This window comes from Typopeltis vanoorti, chromosome 13 (assembly GCF_054136105.1).
Source record: "Typopeltis vanoorti isolate ZY-2024b chromosome 13, IOZ_Tvanoo_1.0, whole genome shotgun sequence".
NCBI lineage: Eukaryota > Metazoa > Arthropoda > Arachnida > Uropygi > Thelyphonidae > Typopeltis > Typopeltis vanoorti.
The window spans coordinates 25,249,601-25,273,825 of NC_143561.1; the positions used below are offsets into that span (position 1 = coordinate 25,249,601).

Below are 24,225 nucleotides of genomic sequence, written 5' to 3' on the forward strand. Positions count from 1 at the left end.
GGGTAAATTGTAGCTAAGATTATTGTTTAAATGTGAAGGGTCCAGAACTATTTCTTTTGATTCGATGATTCTTCTTTCGAATTCATCCTTGCAAATATATAAATTAGTAGTGCGTTCCCAATCAACTTGATGTGGCTGTTCTTCAAGGTTAGAGTTTGCCGAGAAAAGGACATGACTGGAAAGGGCGCTCGCTCGTGCTCTACTGTAGGAGATGTCACGTCTATGTTCCTCAAGACGAAGTGAAACAGATTTGTCTGTCTGGCCAAAATAAGGTCGACCACAGTTGCACAAAACTTTATAAACACCAGGAAAATGCAGATGGTTGTGTTTTGGTTTTGGTCGACTCAGAAAAGAACGAAGTTTTGGCAGCGTAGTATAGTCGGTCTTTATGTTGAATTTTTTCAGAATCTTAGCTAGTTTTGGGGTAAGAGTGCTGATAAAAGGCAACTGTATATGAGTGATTGGGTTGGAGTCATCTTCTTGTCGAGGATGTTGGCGTGGTCTCAAGCGTTTAGTGATGTTACGAGACGAATATCCATTATTTAAGAAGGTGTTTTTCAGGAAGTTAAGCTCTGTTTGAAGGTCTTCTTCTGTGGAAATGAGACATCTTGCTCGATGGGCGAGGGTGGAGATGATGCCCAGTTTCTGAGGTGGGAAGTGATGAGAAGAACCATGTAAATATCTATCAGTGTGGGTGGTTTTTCGAAAAATTGAAAATTTAAGACAGTCAGGAAATCTACTGATCTTTAGATCCAAGAAGGGGAGAACGCCGTTAACCTCTAGTTCAGATGTGAATTTAATGTTTTGATGTTGGTTATTTAAATGGTTTAGGAAGTTTTGCAGTTCCTCTAAACTATGTCCCCAAATAAGGAAGACGTCATCGATGTAACGTAACCACAGTTTAGGTTTCAAAGTAGCTGAGGAAATAGCTTTCTCTTCAAAATCTTCTAGAAAAAATTAGCTAAGACTGGAGATAGAGGGCTGCCCATAGCTAAACCGCTAGTTTGTTTGTATATTTTCTCTTCGTAGCAGAAATAGCCGGAATTGATGCAGTGAGTTAGAAGAGCGAACACTTTTTTAGAAACCTTGTCCTTAAGAAGACTCAGAACTTCATCTGTAGGAACATTCGTAAACAAAGATACGATGTCAAAACTCACCATTCTGTCCGAGTCTAAAAGATTCAAATTTTTTATTTTTGAGATGAAATCTTCAGAGTTTTTGATGAAGGAAGAAGAATTGCCAACTAAATGTTTTAAAGAAGCTGCAAGATATTTAGACAGATTGTATGTAGGTGAGTCAATCCCTTCCACAATAGGTCTTAAAGGGGGTGTCAACCTTATGGATCTTAGGCAAGCCGTACAACCGAGGAATGAGGGGATGGAGAGAGCGGAGAGATAGTTTAGAGGAACTGCAAAACTTCCTAAACCATTTAAATAACCAACATCAAAACATTAAATTCACATCTGAACTAGAGGTTAACGGCGTTCTCCCCTTCTTGGATCTAAAGATCAGTAGATTTCCTGACTGTCTTAAATTTTCAATTTTTCGAAAAACCACCCACACTGATAGATATTTACATGGTTCTTCTCATCACTTCCCACCTCAGAAACTGGGCATCATCTCCACCCTCGCCCATCGAGCAAGATGTCTCATTTCCACAGAAGAAGACCTTCAAACAGAGCTTAACTTCCTGAAAAACACCTTCTTAAATAATGGATATTCGTCTCGTAACATCACTAAACGCTTGAGACCACGCCAACATCCTCGACAAGAAGATGACTCCAACCCAATCACTCATATACAGTTGCCTTTTATCAGCACTCTTACCCCAAAACTAGCTAAGATTCTGAAAAAATTCAACATAAAGACCGACTATACTACGCTGCCAAAACTTCGTTCTTTTCTGAGTCGACCAAAACCAAAACACAACCATCTGCATTTTCCTGGTGTTTATAAAGTTTTGTGCAACTGTGGTCGACCTTATTTTGGCCAGACAGACAAATCTGTTTCACTTCGTCTTGAGGAACATAGACGTGACATCTCCTACAGTAGAGCACGAGCGAGCGCCCTTTCCAGTCATGTCCTTTTCTCGGCAAACTCTAACCTTGAAGAACAGCCACATCAAGTTGATTGGGAACGCACTACTAATTTATATATTTGCAAGGATGAATTCGAAAGAAGAATCATCGAATCAAAAGAAATAGTTCTGGACCCTTCACATTTAAACAATAATCTTAGCTACAATTTACCCGATTCCCATAGCGCAGTAATCCAGTACTGGCGCTCAAAAATTAGCTGTCGCACACATTCTACTCATGCCAACGGTAGCATGCGGTCACCTATTCAAATATGACTGTTATTATTCTGCTTTTTATTAAGCTGTAAAGTTCATTTTTTACCGTGTTATTTTATGTCTTATGTTTTTATTTCTCACCTGAAGAAGTCGGATCACCGATGAAACTAGTTGTGATGTATTAAAGGTTTTTGTTATACTTTCTCGGGTTCTAGTCAGTTAAATTTATTTTTATAAATGTATACATCCCGAGTAAATCCTAATTTCAACAATATATATATATATATATATATATATATATATATATATATGATTTTTTTTTTAAACTAATCGTTTTGTTTGTTAAATACAAAGAAAGTCTGAAGTACAGGGTGTTCGGGATAAATTTGACAGTTTCGTAAGGAAAAAGAAAATCTTCTTTGTATCTATTAAATTTAATGAATTGACAAAAAAACATTACAGGCAGAGTTAATTACAATACTATCAACAAGATTTACTCAAAATAACCACCATTAGCATCGATCACAGCTTCAATTCTGCTTCGGAACCTCGAACAAGCTGATGCTACAGTCTCCCTGGGAAGGGCCGCAAAAACTGTTTTAATTTTATCCATTAACTGGGCTTTTGTATTACTGGAAGTGCGATTGGTGTCTTTTTCAACTGCGCCGCATACAAAATAATCCATGGGGTTAAGGTCTGGGGAGTTTGGAGGCCAAACATTTGGACTGGTGAAGTCGTAGAAATATTCAGACAACCATTTTTGACTTTTCCCAGAGGTGTGGCAAGGGGCCGAATCCTGCTGCCATACATACGGCCTACCATTGGCTACCCTTGTTATCCAGGGCTTGACTACAGTTAGCAACTCCACGAACAAAGCCCGAATTCCAATGCCAGGGTTCTTCAACACCTGTTCCTGCAGATTTGCGAGGAATTCTGCTGTACGAACGCAATCAGATCGTCTGCTAGGGATCTTTCTTCTTGCTACATCCTCGTAGTCACCATTGCAAGTCTCTAGTTCATGCCTGATTGTTTTTACTGTATTCAGGGAGCATTGGGCAGCAGTCGTAATATCCTTATTTTGATGGCGGGCACGAATCATCATGATACAAGTTATTCTCTTCCATGATTCAGGTGGGTTCCAGCTATCCATCCTTTCTGACATCTTGTATATGAATGAAGAAGGGTCCAAACTTTTAAATGAAGAGAAGTGTGTGTTAATACATGTAACTTACGGAAAAATATAATTAATTATAAATATGTCAAATTTATCCCGAACACCCTGTAGATCATCATCATCATCAAATTCCTGCCATGTACCCTCAAGGGGTGTACAGGATATGACAGTACTACATGAAAAAATTACATCATTACTAACTTCCTATCTACAATTTTCCTCCAAATCAGTCTGTTATTTGTCAAGACTCCAACATTATCAGATCTTATATTTCTATCGTCTAAGGCACTTTGTACTGTATCAATCCACCTATATCTTGGTCTTCCTCTGGGTCGTTTTCCTGCCAACCTGGCAGAGAACACCAGTTTTGCTAATCTTTCCTCTCCCATTCTATTTAAGTGACCATACCACCTGAGATTACCTCTGCTAACGCATTCCTTGATGCTGACAATGTCAAGTTCTTTCCTAATATCCTCATTTTTAATATGATATTGCCATTGATGCCATCTGTTCATGCCTATAATCTTTCTCAGGACTCTCATATCTGCGGTCTCTAGTCTTTGGTCAAATGTTTTACTTCTGACCCAGCTCTCAGATCCATAAGTTAAAACTGGTTTGAACACTGTCTTGTATACAGCTAATTTAGTGTTCCGACTAATTTCTCTCTTATTCCATATGAATTTATTCAATTGACTTCCCACCATACCAGCTTTGCTGATTCTGTTGTCTATTTCTATATTTAATTTACCATCTTCAGTAAAAATCGTGCCTAAGTAGCTGAAATGTTTTACTTGTTCCACAGGTTCTCCATTCACAACACAGTTGACATTTTCAATGATTCTGCCTATTTTCATTGTCTTTGTCTTTTTATTGCTGACCTTCATACCATATCTGTTACAACAGCAATTGAATTTAGTCAGAGAATCTTGCAGACTTGTAGCGGATTTATTTAGAAGTATAACATCATCCGCATAAAGCAAAGAGCTGACATTAACATCTCCAATTTTGATATCAGGTTTAATACCAATTTCCTTCATAATGTGATCCATATCGATAATGAATAACAGAGGGGATAATGTACATCCTTGTCTCACACCAGATTTAACATTAAACCAGCTTCCTGTACTTCCTTCAATTCTAACTGCTGACTTACAACTCAAATAAAGACTAAGTATTGCTTGATATAATGCCCCATTGACACCATATAACTGCAGCGTATTGAATAGCTTCTCTCTTGGCACCTTGTCATATGCCTTTTCCAAATCGACAAAACTTAAATACAGATCTTTGTTATATTCCCATGCTTTCTCGACTATTTGTCGTAAAGTGAAGATCTGATCCTGACAGCCTCTATTTGGCCTGAATCCAGCTTGTTCTTCACCAAGCTTTTCTTCCACAATTCTTCTCAACCGTTTCTCAAGTATACTTGCATAGATCTTGCCAGGAACACTCAGTAGGGAAATACCTCTGTAATTCTCACATTCAGTTTTATTTCCCTTTTTATATATGGGTACTATGAGAGCTCTACTCCAATCATCTGGAATTCGTCCCTCTGTCCAGGCTTTCTGAACTATGCAGTGCAGCCACTGTAAGACTTTTATACCACCATACTTCAGCATTTCTGGTCGAATATCATCTACTCCTGCTGCCTTTCCACATTTCAAGCCTTTGATGGCTTTTTCTACTTCAAGTATGGATATGTATTCCTGACTGCATGTCTGGTCAGTGTTTTTTTATCACTGTGCTGTCTTCACTGCTTGTTTCATTTAGCAGTTTTTCAAAGTAATTACTCCATACTTCAAGGATATCTTTTTCTCCTGTTTTCATTTCACCTTTATCATCTCTAACTCCTTTTACAGCATTCTTTCCTCCATTCCTAAGCTTCTTCAACAACCTCCAGAATATTTTGCCACCTTCTTGATATATATTTTCTATATTCTTGCCAAAGTCCTCCCATGACTTTTGTTTAGCTAGTTTTACACACTGTTTAGCTTTCTTACATTTGTCTCTGTATTCTGTAAGAGTAAAAGCTGACTTATTTGCCAGGAATTTTTGATATGCTTTCTTCTTTTCCTTCACTGCCTCTTTAACTTCCTGTGTCCACCAGGGAGTTCTGATTTTTTTATCCTTGCACACAACCTCACCACATGCTCTCTGGCAGAATCAATCAATGTTTTCTTCAGAATTTGCCACTGAATCTCCAAGGTTTGATTCCTGTTCTCAAACTCTTTCATTTTCTTTTCAATAATCTTTCTGTATTTTAGTCTACAGTTCACATCTGAAAGCTGCTCAACTTTTATTCGCTTTAAAACTTTCTTACATGTTGAATTGTTTCTCAGGCTGTATGGCATGTGGCACCATCTCGTTGAAACCACATGTCGTCCACATTCATATCTTGCAATTTAGGCACAAAAAACTGGATTATCATTTTGCGATAGCGAGCACCATTAACTGTTATTGCCTTACTAGCCGCATTTTCGAAGAAGAATGGACCGATGATGCCTCCAGCCCAAAATCCGCACCAAACAGTGACACGTTGTGGATGCATTTGTTTCTCAACAATCACTCGTGGATTTTCTGAACCCTAAATTTTGTCGATTAACGAAGCCATCAAGATGAAAATGAGCCTCATCGCTGAAGATGATTTTGTTCAAAAAATAAGCATCCACTTGTTGTTGTTCCATAATCCATTCAACGAACTCTCTTCGTTGTGTGTGGTCAGTAGGCTTCAGTTCTTGAGTCAATTGAACTTTGTAAGCATAAAGATGCAAATCTTTCATGAGAATATGCTGTAGAGAGCTTATCGAAATGCCCAATTCAAGACCACGGTGCCGAATTGATGTTCCTGGACTCTTAGCAACACTCTGACGAACTGCTTCGATATTTTCTGTTGAACGACTTGTTGAAGGACGCCCAGAGTGTATAAGATCATTAATTGATCTAGTTTCCTCGAATTTTTTAATTAATCTTTTCGCAGTTGAAGTTAAATCACTATTCCGACCATATTTTGTACAAAAATTGCAAACTGTAGCTGCCAAACCTTCATTATTTTTAAAATATTGCTCAACAATGAAAATGCGTTGTTCTTTCGTGTAGCACTCCATTTTTAATAACCCTGAACTTTCAGCTGTCACGCTGTCTTTTTTTTCTCGTTGGCAACACTTTACTGCACAAATGGCGCTAAATTTAAATCTTGTGTGAATTTTGGGACACCCTGTACAATGGAACAAGAATCTCCTTACTTCTACAGTCAGTGTCCTCTGCATCATTCCCAGAAGCCTTTGTGTTGTCTTTACAATTTTGGCGATGTGTCCCCTAAATTTTAGATCCTTATCCACTATCACCCCCAGATCTCTTATTTCCTGTACCTCCAACAATATATTCTCACCAAGCATAAATTCTGCATCCCATCTTTGTTTTCCAAATTTTAAAACCTTACATTTTGCAACATTGTACTCACATCCCCATTTCCATGCCCAATCACTCAATCTATTCACGTCTTCCTGTAAAGCCACATCTTCACTACACTTCATGGTTCATCCCAACTTTGCATCATCATCTGCAAACAACTGAATATCTCCATCCAAATCTTTACCTATATCATTAATATGCAAGTTAAACAGTAATGGACCTAAAACGGACTCCTGAGTTACTCCACTAGTGACTTTCCTTTTCCCTGGATATTGCTCCCCCATACACAACTTGTTGATACCTATCAGATAGCCAGTCTCCAATCCAATGCACCAATCTAATATTCAAGCCCATCTGTTCTAGTTTGACTGTCAACCTATCATGAGGTACTCTATCAAAAGTCTTTGCAAAATCCAAGTATATTACTGTGTATCCTTTTCCTCTGTCCAAGGAAACGTTTTACAAACTATTTTGGTAGGAAGAATTGATAGCAAAGGAACTAGAGGAAGAAAAAGAATATCTTGGTTTGACAGCATCAAGACATAGACAGGAAAGAGCAGTATACAACTGCTCAGATTAACTCAAGAATGTAGTTTGTTTGCCAAGATGGTCGCTGACCTTCGATAGAAGATAGCACCATAAGTAAGTAAGTATCAATAGATGGAGATTTTGCAGTTGCTGGTTTGACACACTGATACAAAAATTGAGGTAAGAACTGGAGGTGCTCAGCATATTGAAAAATTACAATATGAATACAACAATGGAACTGGATGGCATGTAGTAGGTGTGCTAAGAAATTCGGTAATACCTCTGATAAGTGTTTAATCTAAGTCTCAGTTCTGGCAAGGTTCCAAGGCAGGTTGAAAGAGGATAAAGTAGTTCCTTTACATAAAAGAGACTTTATGTAAAGGAAGATAGAGTAGCAAATTACAGCCCAATTAGTATCTCAGGAGTGGCGGTTAAAGTATTGGAAAGGATGGGAATTGGGAAAAGGGTAAAATCCAGTAATGAATGGATAAGAATTAGGAATATGATAGATTCTCTATTGGGGGGGGGGGGGGCAAGGCTTTATAAATGACAGGTCCTGACTTAGTAATTTACTCAATTTTATAATAGAGTGATAGCACAATTATATAATGGAAATTACCATACCATGATACTAGTGGACTATGCAAAGGCATTTGACAGAATACCACATGGAAACTGTTATATAAATTGGAGGAAGTTGCAATGGATATGAAGCTGTAGTATCAAAGGGGAAATAGCTGAAATGCAGCATCAGAGACAGTACATGGTGGAGTGAAATCTAGGGAAATGAGGGTGACTAATGGAGTGCCTCAAGGTTCTGTACCATTACAGAATGTTTTTAATTTGTATAATGATGATATAGGAAATGATTTAAAGGGGATTGGGGATATTCAGTTGTATGCCAATGATGCAAAACTGGGGAGGATAATTAATAATTCATGAAGGTTATGCCTGCAGGATGAAGTAAATAAATTGGCATTATGGGCAAAGGATAATGGTTATCGATTTAATGTAGCAAAATGTACGGTTATGCACTTCAGGTTTAAAAATGTTACATAATGTGTATCACATTGATCGTCATACTGAATTGGAGGAAATGAAAGAGGATAGGGATTTTTTTTGGGGGGGGGGGGGGGAATGGCAGACAGTTAAAGTTCAGAGGGCATACTGCAAAAGTTGGCAAAATAGCTCCAAGTATTATTTGGATGTTCAAGTGCACAATGACAACTAGAAACAGCTGTATCTTGACTAGTGTGCACGGATTTGGTCATCTGGGTTTCTTGGATTTCGGAAGGTGGAAGAGAAGATGCAAAGGTGAGCGACCAAGCTGGTAAGTAAAATGTCTGTGGAATGCTCTCTATGAGGACAGATTGAAAGTGTGTCAGTTGCAAAGTTACTCGATAGTCTGAAATGAGGGGCATGATAGAAACTTATAAATGCTTTAATATACATGACAAAAAGCACGAGAGAGAGAGAGAGATCTAAGGGTCATCCTTGGAAATTGAGTAAGATGTGGTTAATAAGAGTGTGCAGACTACTTTTTTTTTTTTTTGCTTTGATAAATGAGTTGTCAGAAGTATTTGTGAATGCCCTGACAGTGAATGAATATTTAAAGAGAGGTATGAAAGGCATTGCATGTATAACAATTAATATAGGTCTCCAGTGAGGAGCCTTCTGACTCCATGGAGATATCCAGATAATGATGATATTATTATTTAATAACATGAAATTATCATTAAGTACAGTACCTATGCATGAAATTGGTCTTTGAGAATGAAAAAAAAAATAGCATGGAAAAGATAATTATTTATCACAATATAATGCTGCATAGTAACTTAATTACAAGCTATGTATATAATAAAATCCTGAAACATAATACTGATATATAGTTATAAATAGGGCTAGATAAATATGCATGCCCACAGGGAGTAGATTTTGCAAATATCTACTCACTGTGGTGATATTATATTTTCTCCAGTTTGCAAGCAACTGCAAACTGGAGAAAATATATTTATTTTTATTTAATATATTTTTATTTAATAAAAAATTTTCTAAACTTTTGTTTTTAACTTTAAGAAAAAAAACAGAATATGTATAACTTAAATAGCCATTCTAGTAAAAAATAAATTAATGTAAAAAATCATATTTCCACAAAAAATCAATGTTATTTTTATTGTTGTTCTTATTATTTACTGACTTATATTTCTTCTTAGGACAGTTTTCACATAATGGAAATATTCTTCAAACAATGATACAGTATCATTATTCACTTGGAACTCCTGTTGACTTAATGGGACATATTATCAAAAATGGGGGAGGGGGGATCTTTGGTGACCCCTGGTTAAAAATCAAAACAAAGCATAAATTTTATTTCATTGTTGGGTTCATTTAGTCAAACAACTTGTAGCAATATTTGGAGGATGGACTGATAGTCTAAAATCTTGTTCTGCATCAAGCTTATTTTAGTATTTCAACCACAATGAGGTGCAAGTTGAAAAAACTCTCTCGAATCTGCAGGTAGGTGAAAATGCAAAAAGATTTTCACAGCTTTTTCACTAAGTGATGGATATCCATTACTTAGTGATGCAAAAAAGGTGATGCAAAAAAAGAACTAATTTTCTAAGTTGGCACAAATGATCTGAGAGGTGAGAAGTATTATATGAGGTAGGATGAAAAGGAGTTGTTAAAAGAAGCAAACCTGAAGAGTGAGAAGGTGAAGATTGTAAACCTCCTGCCATGGTATGACAAAGATAAACTGAATAGGAGGGCATTGGTAGCAAATGAATCAATATGTAGGTTGTGCAGAAGGAATGATGTAGGATTTGTGGATCTGTGGTCTGATGGAAAGAATGATTTATATAATGCTGATGGACTGCATCTAAATGGTTTTGGTGCTAGGTGTCTAGAGAGCTTTGTTCACCAAACATGCTGAAGTGCAAATTCAAAGGAAAAACTTAAGCAATTAGGGTGGAAGCAGGTGAGTTTGTGTGAAGGCACCCATAAGGAATGTGAGTGTGAGAATGAACAAGTGCAGAATGTAGTTTCTCAAGCAAAAATATTGAATAGGGTAGTCAATTCAGGAAGTAAGGGTGATTGCAGTCCTAAATGAATGCTGCTGTTTCTATATACTAATGGCAAATATATATCAGGAATAAGAGGGAGAAGTTTTTGGTGTTGGGTTAGTGCAGCCTCGCCAAAAGTAATAGGTATTAATGAGACTTGGCTAGATAGAATGTGAAGGGTTTAGGATTTTTCAGGGAAGATAGAGAAGATAAGATTAGAGATAGATGTTGAAAGTTAATCCACTTGTATTTCAGTAATAAGGATCGACACTTTTTGGTTACTTGTATATGGAAATACAACTTCTGCATTATTTCACCCTTGCTATTACTTCTGGGTATGGCTCCCACCGACGAGACCTCAAAGTAAGTTGAAATCGATCCGAGTAACGTCTCTTTCCCATAATGTATAGCATCATAGAGGTCTGTAAAGATGTGTGCATTGCATTATGGGATACTAAGGCAATTAAGATGAAGTTATTAGTCTTAGACTAATGACTGTTGTTTGGACTCAAGATCACAGTGATGAAGCCATGTTTCATCAAGAGTCACAATATGAGCCAAAAATGCACCTGATTTCTCAAAATGATCCAAAATCTTTTGAGATGACAGCACATATTCTCTCTGTTGGTCAACATTCAAACAGCTGGGGACCCACTTTGCTGAGAGCTTCTGCATGTCCAGATATTGGTGGATAATGATCCCCAAAATTGTTCCCTGGATATCCCCAGAATCTTTGCAATGTTTTTCACTGATATTCAACTATCATCAACGATCATGGCATGCATTGCATCAATGTTTTCGGTAGTGATCGCCGTGGAAGGCCTTCTTGACCTGGGGGTATCTGTTGTCTCAGGATGCCCAGTTTTAAACTTGGTCACCAATCTGGCAACTATTGATCATGCTGGGACACAGTCCCCTTAAGTCTCACACAAAGTATAAGGTAAGTTACAGGTGAATATCAGTTGCAGACTTTTCTTGTAGCATGAAAAACTTGATCAAATTTCTTCAAAACCTCTGACATGTCATATATACTAAAAGAAAAAGAACAAATTATTACAATTTGATCAAACATGGGAGTTTAAAGGTTTTGAGATATGTTCTTTCTTTAGGTTATATCAGGTGCTTTAATATATCATTTTTGCTCTAGGTGTTTATCAGAACTTTTACCCCCCCCATAGATTCTTTTACATTAAAACCTATAGCTTGGCTCTCAGACACGTTGACAATGTTTTTATTATCTGGTCACATGGCCACCAAACTATAAACACCTTCCACAAGCACCTGAACAAACAACACAAGTGAATACAATTTACTACTGAAAATAAAAACGCACTTCCTTTCTGGATACATTGGACATACGTCTTTCCAGGCAGCCTATCTTTCACCGACTACCCCACAAGTCTATACATAACAGCAAATATACATGCTAACTCTTATCATTACCCTTCAAAAAAACTTGAATTCATTAACATCCTTAAAAACAGAGCTATAACAATTTTCTCTAATGAACGCTTTTAAACAATTACAAATTATTAGGAATACATTCATAAACAATGGCTACAGCAAAATTACCATCAATAAAGTTCTTCATAAAACTTAATCAAAAAATGTGAATAATAGAGATTACAGCACAATCATAGCTATCCCATAAATGAAAGGGTTATCAGATAAAATAAATAGCATTCTACACCATTACAATCTTAATGCTACTTTTAAACCACCTATAAAATTAAAAATATATTCAACTCCTCCAAGGATCCCTTTCTCTTAGTCCACCCTTGGTATATTGAATCTATTGCACCTGTAATTTACCTTATATCGATGAAACTGGACGCACAATTCTTATCCATAAAAAGGAACACAATGACAATCAAGGAAAAGGAGTAGCCATAGTATTCAACACAAAATACGAGGCTAATCTTCTTGAATGGCAGTCAGTCTCAAGTAGAGTAATGTGGGCAAATATGAGAATGGGGAACTGGACAATGAGACTTATTTGTGCCTATGGTCCCACAGAAGGTTCTACTAAGGTAAAAGTGGAGGAATTATTTGATGCTTTAGAAAAAGCAACTGACACAATGAAAAAGGAAAAGTTGGTCCTTGTTGGGGATCTAAATAGCAGAGTAGGAAATGATTGTGAGACATACAAAAATATTTTGGGAAAATTTGGAGAAAAGAGCAAAGCTAATAATAATGGCAAATATCTGTTGGATTTTTGCTCAGGACATGGACTGGTTATTACTAACACCATGTTCCAACATTAAAATGTGCACAAATTCACATGGAGAGAAGAGGCTAGGATTAAGAAACGTCTCATTGACTATGTTATTGTTGATAGTGATGTTTTCTCCCTGGTGCAGGACACCAGAGTGTACAGAGGATTTGAAATTGGAAGTGATCACTATTTAGTCTTGAGCAGGATAAAATTGAATTTCATATTGAAAAGAATAACATGTAAGAAAGTTTTAAAGTGGATAAAAGTTGAGCAGCTCTCAGATGTGAACTGTAGACTAAAATACACAAAGATTATTGAAGAAAAAATAAAAGAGTTTGAGAACAGGAACCAAACCTTGGAGATTCAGTGGCAAGCCTTCAAGAAAACACTGACTGATTCAGCCAGAGACGCATGTGGTGAGGTTGTCTGCAAGGATAGAAAAATCAGAACTCCCTGGTGGACACAGGAAGTTAAAGAGGCAGTGAAGGAAAAGAAGAAAGCATATCAAAAGTTCCTGTCAATAAGTCAGCTTGTGCTCTTAGAGAATATAGAGACAAATGCAAGAATGCTAAACACTGTGTAAAACTAGCTATACAAAAGTTATGGGAGGACTTTGGCAAGAATATAGAAAATAAATATCAAGAAGGTGGCAAAATATTCTGGAGGTTGTTGAAGAAGCTTAGGAATGGAGGAAAGAGTGCTGTAAAAAGAGTTAGAGATGATAAAGGTGACATGAAAAAATAAAAGATATCCTTGAAGCATGGAGTAATTACTTTGAAAAACTGCTAAATGAAACAAGCAGTGATGGCAGCACAGTGGTAAAAAACACTGACAGGCATGCAGGCAGGAATATATATCCATACTTGAAGTAGAAAAAGCCTTGAAATGTGGGAAGGCAGCTAAAGTAGATGATATTTGACCAGAAATGCTGAAGTATGGTGGTATAAGAGTCTTACAGTGGCTGCACTGCATAGTTCAGAAAGCCTGGACAGAGGCATGAATTCCCGATGAATGGAGTAGAGCTCTCATAGTACCCATATATAAAAAGGGAAATAAAACTGAATGTGAAAATTACAGAGGTATTTCCCTACTGAGTGTTCCTGGCAAAATCTATGCAAGTATACTTGAGAAAGGGTTGAGAAGAATTGTGGAAGAAAAGCTTGGTGAAGAACAAGCTGGATTCAGGCCAAATAGAGGCTGTCAGGATCAGATCTTCACTTTACGACAAATAGTCGAGTAAGAATGGGAATATAACAAAGATTTGTATTTAAGTTTTGTCGATTTGGAAAAGGCATATGACAAAGTGCTAAGGGAGAAGCTATTCAATACGCTACAGTTATATGGTGTCAATGGGGCATTATATCAAGCAATACTTAGTCTTTCTTTGAGTTGTAAGTCAGCAATTAGAATTGAAGGAAGTACAGGAAGATGGTTTAATGTTAAATCTGGTGTGAGACAAGGATGCACATTATCCCCTCTGTTATTCATTATCACTATGGATCACATTATGAAGGAAAGTGGTATTAAACATGATATCAAAATTGGAGATGTTAATGTCAGCTCTTTGCTTTATGCAGATGATGTTATACTTCTAAATAAATCTGCTACAAGTCTGCAAGATTTTCTGGCTAAAATTGAATAACTGTTGTAATTGATATGGTATGAAGGTCAGCAATAAAAAGACAAAGACAATGAAAATAGGCAGAATCATTGAAAATGTCAACTGTGTTGTGAATGGAGAACCTGTGGAACAAGTAAAATATTTCAGCTACTTAGGCACGATTTTTACTGAAGATGGTAAATTAAATATAGAAATAGACAACAGAATCAGCAAAGCTGGTATGGTGGGAAGTCAATTGAATAAATTCATATGGAATAAGAGAGAAATTAGTCGGAACACTAAATTAGCTGTATACAAGACAGTGTTCAAACCAGTTTTAACTTATGGATCTGAGAGCTGGGTCAGAAGTAAAACACTTGACCAAAGACTAGAGACCGCAGATATGAGAGTCCTTAGAAAGATTATAGGCATGAACAGATGGCATCAATGGCAATATCATATTAAAAACGAGGATATTAGGAAAGAACTTGACATTGTCTGCATCCAGGAATGCGTTAGCAGAACTAATCTCAGGTGGTATGGTCACTTAAACAGAATGGGCGAGGAAAGATTAGCAAAACAAGTGTTCTCTGCCAGGTTGGCAGCAAAACGACCCAGAGGAAGACCAAGATATAGGTGGATTGATACGGTATGAAGTGCCTCAGATGATAGAAATATAAGATCTGATAATGTTGGAGTCTTGACAAGTAACAGACTGATTTGGAGGAAAATTGTAGATAGGAAGTTAGTAATGATATAATTTTTTTATGTAGTACTATGATATCCTGTAGACCCCTTGTGGGTACCTGGCAGGAATTTGATGATGATGATGAAAAAGGAACACAAATGACACATTAAATTTAACAATTTTGGTAAAGCAGGCCTCTTCAGATCATGCTCTTAACACTCTACACCAAACTGATTTGAAAGGTACCTGTTCTTTACATCATACAAAAAACTGATATGAATGCAAATTTAAAGAAGCCTGTGAAATTTTGATCAACCATCCTTATCTAAACAAGTAACATGGCATAAAAATCTCAAGAATTTGGTGTCACACATTCAGCCCACTTAAATTCAAGTTCTCCAGCAAAACCTTAGTTTAGCACTCTAAGCAATAATTTCAGTTGTTATTGGACACTATCTACACTGTTTTGTTCTGGTTTATGTGAGAGCATGCTGCTCTCTAGCTTAATATATCTCTTAGTGATTTGTAACCAAACAGATAATAACAGGACTCTAGCTCTGAAGTTTTTTTTTTTTTTTCACCAGAGGCCAGGCCAGGCCAGCAGTGGTAACAGTTGACCAAATTAGTGTGACTTTAACATACTGTGTATGTAATGTACCTTATTTCTTTGTATGTGTGTGTATACTCCAGATGATGACCTTGATATGAAGGTTGAAACATTAGGTGATTATTTTGGTTTATATTAACTGAAGTTTTAATATAAGACATTGTTTCCAGAATTTTTTAATAATGAATGGCTATCTCATAGCATTGAAACCAAAGGAAATTAACCACAGAACTTTCTGCTGTAATATATACTGTTTCTTTTGTACTTAGTACTTAACAATAGTGAGAGAGTAGCATGACAAAAAGTTTGTATAAAATGTTTTTTTTTCACATTTCATAAAAAATAAAATTTCTATTACCTGATTTACATCCTTCAGTATAGATGCCGGAAAATTTCTTGTAATATAATCTTTTAAATTTTGTAATGCACTAGGGTTTTGGACTTGTTGCCTTTGTAGCTTTGCAATAATAGTAAATCCCTGTCCAAACTTTGATTTAAGGTACTGAATAGAACCCATGCAGCGAAACTGACCATTTACCATAATTGCCAGACGACTACAAAGTCCTTCACATTCCTCCATGCTATAACAAAGAAAAATACAAATACTTAAATATTAAGTCAGTTTTATGCAATTACTTGTATATGTCATACCATATTTTTAACAAACAGACAAATACAAACTTCTTATTCTTTTTCAAACATAGCTATTATTTTTTCAATATTTAATTCCCCCCCCCTCCCCCCAAGAAACATACTACACTATGTTAGACAGATGGCATTTTAAGACTGTGAGACATAGCTACATCCAGTATTGGTAATGTACGTAGTTTTCCAATGTTTTTAATGTATTACTCACATATTATTTTATAAGAGAGAGGAATGACTTGAGGAAGGCATGGAGAAGTCACATCTAATAAGTGATTTCAGTGAAACTTGTCATAGATCCAGAAATGAAATATGAATGCTAGAAGTATTGGCAAGTAAGGGGAACAAAATTGTTACTATGACTGAGTTCATCCACCAAAAATTGTTGGAATAAGTGAGAAGTGGCTGGATGAGGATGACATCCTGACAGAAATAGAGATAGGAGGATGTGGTGTTTGACTCCGATATTAAAATTTTACTCTGTAAACAAATGTATACAGAATAAATGTTTGCTACAGATATTATTATTATTAACATCTGATCTTCATGGAGTGAGAGATTCACTGTGGAAGATGCATACTATCGCACACAATGCTCATTCAACCATCTTAAACTGATTCAATGTGTCTACATTCGCAACACACTCAGGCAATGCATTTGACTTACCAACCACTTTCCATGCAAAGAACCATCTCCTCACTCCTCTGTTCATACATACCCTTCTTTCCAGCAATGGCTTCTTGTTCTACCCCATTTCCATTCTACGAAAAATCTCTTCCATGTCAACCTGATAACAACCCCCTGACTAGTTCGTATATGCCTCATTCTCCTTCCTGCTCCTCCTCCATTATGAGACTTTGCAATTTACATTCTCTCAATCTGTACTCATACTCTACATTCCAAAGACCATTGACTACCTTTGTCAATCTACTCTGGATCCTTTCTAACATATCCTGGTCACCATGAAAATCAGGCAACTAAATCAGTGCACAATTATCCGTATGAGACTTGATCAAAGTCTTATACAACGGCATCATAACCTCTTTGTTTTTGCAGGTCAGCGTCCCCCGCATCATTGCCATTATACGATGTGATGTCTTCACAACTTGTGCAATGTGGTCCCTTAATTTCAGGTCCTAGTCCACCACCACTTCCAGATCTCTCATCTCTTCTACCTACATTCCATTGTTGCTTACCATTTCAAAACTTACATTTTGCAACATTGAACTAATAGTTCTTGCAATCTATTGAAGTCCTCCTACAAGGGCAAAATATCTGCTTGACTCTGCATTGCTCTCTCCCCAATTTTGCATAATCTGCAAACAGCCAAACAGTTGCATATCACTAGTTAAACCCATTCCAATATCATTAATATACAAATTGAACAACAATGGTGACAAAACTGATCCCTGTAGCAGCTCACTTCAGTGACCTTCCTCTTTCAAGTTACTGCACACCCATATACAACTTTCTAATACCTATTCTGACAGCCAGTCACTGACCCAACTGAGAAGTCTTATCCAATCCCATCCATTTTAATTTACTTAACAGTTTGTCAAAAGCTTTTACAAAACCTAAGTATACCAATGTATATGCATTTTTTTTTTGCTTGGAGAGTGATGATGAGGGGAATGTATTGCCAGAAGTATTTGTGAGTGCCCTGACAACGAATGAATGAAAGAGAGGTATGAAAGGCATTGTTTGTATAACAGTTAATGCAGGTCTCCAGTGAGCAGCGACTTTGTTTGCTTACACTTGAATAAAGGATTAAACCAAGTATATAATTTCTTGGTATCTTTAATTTATAGCATAACCAAGTGATAAAACTTCCAATAACTTTCTCTAATCCAAAGTAATTTTATAATACGTTGTGATACCTTTTGGCAAAGATTAATAACAGCAGAAATGAAGTTTATGAGAAAAACTGCAAAGTATACCCTATTCGATCACAAAAGAAATGAAGAAATTATGAAAGAATTAAACCAAGAACCAATAATAGAAAAAATAAAAAAATATAAACATAAATGGATGGAACACGTTTGAATAATGAAAACAGAAAGATCACCAAAACAAGCCTTAAAGTACAAGCTATTAGGAAAAAACCAGGATATCCTCTTAAACGATGACTTCTAAGGCCGGAACAGGCCATGCTAGGCCTAAATCCTTGATACGCATGATGATGATGATGAACCTTTTGGCAACTCGTATATGAAAATATGACTTTTGCATTACTTCAACATTAGTATTACCTATGAAAGGTATTGTCTGTATAACAGTTAATGTAGGACTCCAGTTGGCAGTGACTTTGTTTGCTTACACTTGGATAAAGGATTAAACCAGGTATATAATTTCTTGGTATCTTTAATTTATAGCATAACCAAGTGAAAAAAATTCCAACAACTTTCTCTAATCCAGAGTAATTTTATAATAAGTTGTGATACCTTTTGGCAACTCGTATATGAAAATATGACTTCTGCATTACTTCAACATTAGTATCACCTGGAGGGTAATGGATGGCAATGCTGTAGCTAATGAAGTTCTAACTGAGGCTCGGCTATTGCTGTTACCCTCCTGCCATGATCAGAGCTTTAATAGCTCAATAACACCTTATCCCTACACTGTCCTCTACAGATAACGGGGAAGATGAAAAGCATTCTTGCTTCGCCCCTTTAAGCCAGTCCTTATAAGGACTATAATTAATTAGTATCACCTGGGAGTTCGATTTGATGATTGAGATGGGGGCTCATGTTTTGTATATTATTGATGGTGAATCATGGATAGATTGAGAGATTACAGACCGAGTGACCGGCAAGTGATATTTGTTGTAAATGTGTCCTGAACACCATGCCATTATATATCAGTGCTCCTACCCAAAAAATTCAGAGTCCTGCATAAGTGCTGGTAAGGCTTCAACTGCACTGTAAGCATTTTTTTTTTTTTTTTTTAACTTTAGATACTTCGCATTGATAGTCATGGAAAAACAGCTAAATGAGACAATATTCAAGGAGGTATATAGAGAACTTATAAGACTAGGTGAACTATTTAACATCGATTGATGTTAAAAACAAGTTTCCCCCGGAAAGTGTCACAGAAGATCAGTTAGAATCGGTGCCTTCTACTCCTTCAGACTTTATGGAAGGGCGCACTCGCAAAAAGCGAAGAACAGCACAAAGACAACGAAATGGAACAGGATGCTCAGGGTTCGGACGCCACTATTTCTCCCAAAGAAAAGGTGCCTCCGATCATCCTTAGAGAAAAGCAGAAATGGGTAGCTTTAAGATCCACAATGTCCAATCTGCACATTGGCTTCCTTACGGCCAAAAACATGAATGAAGGCATAAAGATACAGCCAGCAACAGTGACAGACTATAGAAGGTTGACCAAAGATCTGGAGGATAGAGGCATCCAGTATCATATCTTTGCGCTCAGCTCGGAAAAAAACTTAAAAGTGGTCCTTTGTGGTGTCTGTGAAGACATTGACACTGCAGAAATAGCTGCTGACCTTAATTCTCAGGATCTGCCTCCAGTCAAGGTCAGCAGAATGTACAAAGCAGACAAGACTCCCATGCCATTAGTCCTAGTAGAGATTCATAAAATTTATGAATCTCTACTAGGACCTGAACCACTCCGGAAAACATCTTCTGGGCAGTGCCACAGGTGCCAGAAGTTTGGCCATGCCCAGAATCTATGTAGAGCAGAATATGGATGTTTGAAATGTGGGGACAGCTACCCAACCAATACCTGCACAAAGCCGAGGACCACCTCAGCCAAATGTGCCAAATGCGGTGGCCCTCATCCTGCGAACTACAAAGGATGTACTCAGCACCCAAAGAACAGAAGGATGGAGGCAGTCAATCAGCCTTCCTCCTACAGTATAAGAACACCAGAGGTCCAGGCATCAAAACCAGAGACTCAGCAGCCACAGTCGGGGACCTCCAATAATAGAGACACCCAAAAGCAAACAACAAGTTATGCTGAGGTGACCCATACAAATAGACCAATACCAGAACAAAATCAACCAATAGCACATAAAAATCTAACAGCTGTTATTACGGCCTCACTAGCAAATATGCTACAAGATTTCAGCCTGTCAAACCCTACTGCAACCTCCACTAAAAGATTTCTTTGTGAAACGCAGGTCATCCTCACAGCTCTCATAAATGAATAGTAACAAACTCATTCCAGCATATCTTCAGATCGTTGTTTGGAATGCAAATTGTCTCAAAAACAAAATTCCGGAACTCCGAGATTTCACATATAGGTATCAACCATGTTATATTAATCAGTGAAACTCATTTAAGACCCTCAAGACAATCCTAAAATAAAGGGTTATCGCCTATACAGAAATGATAGATTACTCTACAGAGGCAGCAGCACTGCCATCATCATTAAAAATTACATTACGCACCACCCTTCAACCACTAACCTTGAGATTGCAGGCGTGGAAGTAATCACCAGCTCCGCTGACAGATTGAAAATCTACTCAGCTTACAACCCTCCCCAAAAATCTCTACTACACTCTGATCTTACAACCCTCCCCAAAAATCTCTACTACACTCTGATCAAAATGCCATCTTATGCGTCAGAGAGCCCACCATTATAGCCGGGGATCTGAACTCCAAGCACCCTGCGTGGAATTGCACAACCACCAACAAGAATGGTTGCATCCTTTCCAATTACTGTTGTGGCAGGCCCCACTGAACCAACTCATCTCAGTACGTTTGGCACTGCTGACATCCTAGATATAGCTATCCTGCAGGATATCCAACTTCAATACAGCATTATATCTATGGATGAACTATCATCCGATCACAACCCAATTCTACTACAGCTGGGGAAAACAAGAATACCTGTCTCCTCCTTCTCACTCCTACATATCATGGGAAAGACTGTCAACAGCACTCAAGGATTATATTTACCTGTTCCTCACATATGAACAAAAGAAGAAGTAGAAACTGCAGTTACAAATCTCACACAACAAATTAATTCTGCTATAAAAGTAGCTACCTCCTACAAATCTGCTCGCAAGCCAGATCATTTGCCTGAAGACATCATGAACTTGATCAGAGACAAAAACAGAACTAGGAAAAGATTCCATAACACGTGTGCACCACAAGATAAAACAGCTCTAAACAGATTAAATGGGGCAGTAAGAGATGCACTCAAAGCTCACAGAGACCCAGTATAGGAAGAAAAGTTAGCCTCTATTTCACCTACTGATCACTCCATCTGGGGACTAATGAAAAATATCAGAAACAAAGACAGATCCCTTCCCCCAATATTCTCTGACCAGGGCCTTGCTCACACAGATGTAGACAAAGCAGAAATTATAGCAAACAATTTGGAGGAGCAATGCAGGCCTTCGTATGAAAACCTTGACTTTGACCACATATATAAGATTCACAGAAAGGTCAGACACTCACTAAAACTTCCTGACACCAGCACTGACCATACTGCACCAACATCACCTGCTGAGATATATGACATTATTAAAAAATTAAAGAACAAAAAAAAGCTCCTGGGCCAGATGGCATTACTAATCGGGTAATCAAACTTCTGCCCCGAAAAGTAGTAGTGCACCTGACCATAATGATAAGTGCAATCCTAAGTCTTCACTATTTTCCTTCCACCTTGAAACTGGCCGCCGTAATTCCTATACATAAGCCAGGTAAGGATCCTCACCTACCTCAAAGTTATCGTCCAATCAGTCTCATCTCCAACCTAGGCAAGATTGCGGAGAAGGTCATCCTCACACATCCTCAAGCCTCAATAAATGCACTAGACATCCTTCCTAAAGAGCAGTTCGGCTTTCGGCAATACCACAGTACTACTCACCAAATCCACAGAATTGTAGAATATATTACTACCAGCTACAACTGGCATCAATACACGGGAGCTGTTTTCCCTTGACCTATCCAAAGCATTTGACAAAATATCGCACTTTGGATTGCTACATAAATTTATCTCAGCTGGTATCTCAATGAAATTGACACATTTAGTTAGTTCATATCTGCAAAACAGGACCATATAAGTCAAGATTAACGGCACTACCTCATCTCAGCAACCCATCTTGGCCGGAGTGCCACAGGGATCACTACTGGCTCCACTGCTGTTCTCTGTATACATGTGTGATATCCCGCACAACCCAATGACATCCATCATGGCCCAGTATGCAGATGACACAGCATTATCAGTCAGATCTCTCTGACCACATTTCGTTACTAGGAAACTTCAAGAAAATCTTCTAAAATTAGAAAGATGGTTCTCCAAATGGAGACTGCAAGTAAATCCCCTAAAAAAAAAAGTTCAGCTATTCTCTTCACAAAAAAGGTCGATATCTCCTGTAGGAGACATCTTATTATTCAACACCAAAATTCCCTGGCAGATGGAAACAAATTACTTAGGTGTCATCCTCAACAAAAAATTAACTTTCAACCAACACATCAAGGCTACATGTACAAAGGCATCTAAAGCCATCGCTCAGATCTACCCCCTAATAAACAGAAGCAGCAAGCTAAACATCAGAATCAAACTGCTTTTATACCAGCTGATGATTCGTCCTATAGTTACTTATGCTTCTCCAGCCTGGAGCCACACCTCCACTACAAATATTATCAAATTGCAACTTTGTTTGCTTACACTTGGATAAAGGATTAAACCAAGTATATAATTTCTTGGTATCTTTAATTTATAGTATAACCAAGTGAAAAAACTTCCAACATTATGTATTTCTTTGTCGGTTCCCAAGCAGCATTTATTTCCTTACTGCTCAACTCCTCATTCCATGCTATCGCTTCAAGCTGACTCCTAAATTTTTTGTAATCATCAACCTTGTACTTCCACATTTATCCTTTCCTCACAGAAGTATGGCTAACCACAACCCAAGTAATCACTTCATGTGCACTCTCACCAACTGTAGGAAAGTGCGAAATCCCACTCACAATTACTTCATCTGATGAAATGATCAGATCTAAAACTCTCGATCCTTGAGTGTCCTCCTTTACACACCGACTGAGATAGTTCTCTCTTAAGAAATTGATTTTCCTTATTCCTATATGCTATCTCTTCATTCCAATCTATACTGCCATAATTAAAATTGCCCATAATAATTACCTTCCTTTGTTCACTAATCCAAGTTGTTTATACATTTCTTCATCACCACCCTGCCCTAGAGCAACATGCAACTAAATATGTCTTCCTGTCAAACACTACCTTACACCACACTACCTCATAACCATTGCCACTATTTCTCTGTTTCAAGTCTACTTTATGTGGACATAATTCCCCTGCTATCATCAGCAACACTACCCCCTTCTTGTCATTTCTATCCTCACGAAAAATACTGTATCCGTCCATTTCTATTCCCAATAGGATGCCGTGTTTCATTTATTTTAACAATTTTGGGGTGAATAAACTCACTCAGTGAAACCATTTGCTCTCCCTTATTTTTGATACTCCTGGCATTTGTAAATAAGCACAGTAGTTAATTTTTAAGTCTATAACCGGCTTATCCAAGTAACTTGTTGGTTGTGATTTCCCCCACTACACTTGCCCCTGCTCAATCACCTTTATCACCACTTACTACATATATCCGCTCAGTCTCAACTTCCCCATCCACATCATAATGCACATCATTTCTATGCTGATCAACTCCATACACACACACACACATTCACTACTACTTTCCACATCCACTCTCTATGCCATGCCTCCCTATCCACCTGGGCTCGCTCCATTTTGCTATTCCTCCTGCATTCCCGTTCTCTATTCATCTCCTCACACTATTATTGTTTCCACTTCCTCTTCAATACCACTCTCCTGATCTTTCACTTCATCTCTTACTTGCTTGCATTACACACTGCACTTCCTACTAGCAACACTTTCTCCAGCACACTCACTCTAAAGCCATTCAAATGCAACCCATCACACCTGTATAATTTCATTCTTCATATGTTCTAATATTTCTAATTCTATTTTAATTTGAGATATTTTAATATCTCAA

The 24,225-nt window shown here is 37.5% G+C and overlaps 1 protein-coding gene across 2 annotated transcripts in view; it reads right to left on the bottom strand.

The window, feature by feature from the left end:
* LOC150099998 (phospholipid-transporting ATPase ABCA3-like) overlaps positions 1 to 24,225 on the bottom strand; it is a 728,766-nt gene that overhangs the window by 27,742 nt on the left and 676,799 nt on the right. For both annotated transcript variants that reach the window (XM_090402469.1, XM_090402468.1), the window contains one exon: positions 15,937 to 16,159. In XM_090402469.1, the coding sequence (XP_090258595.1) occupies positions 15,937 to 16,159 (223 nt within the window). The remainder of the gene's footprint in view (positions 1 to 15,936; positions 16,160 to 24,225) is intronic.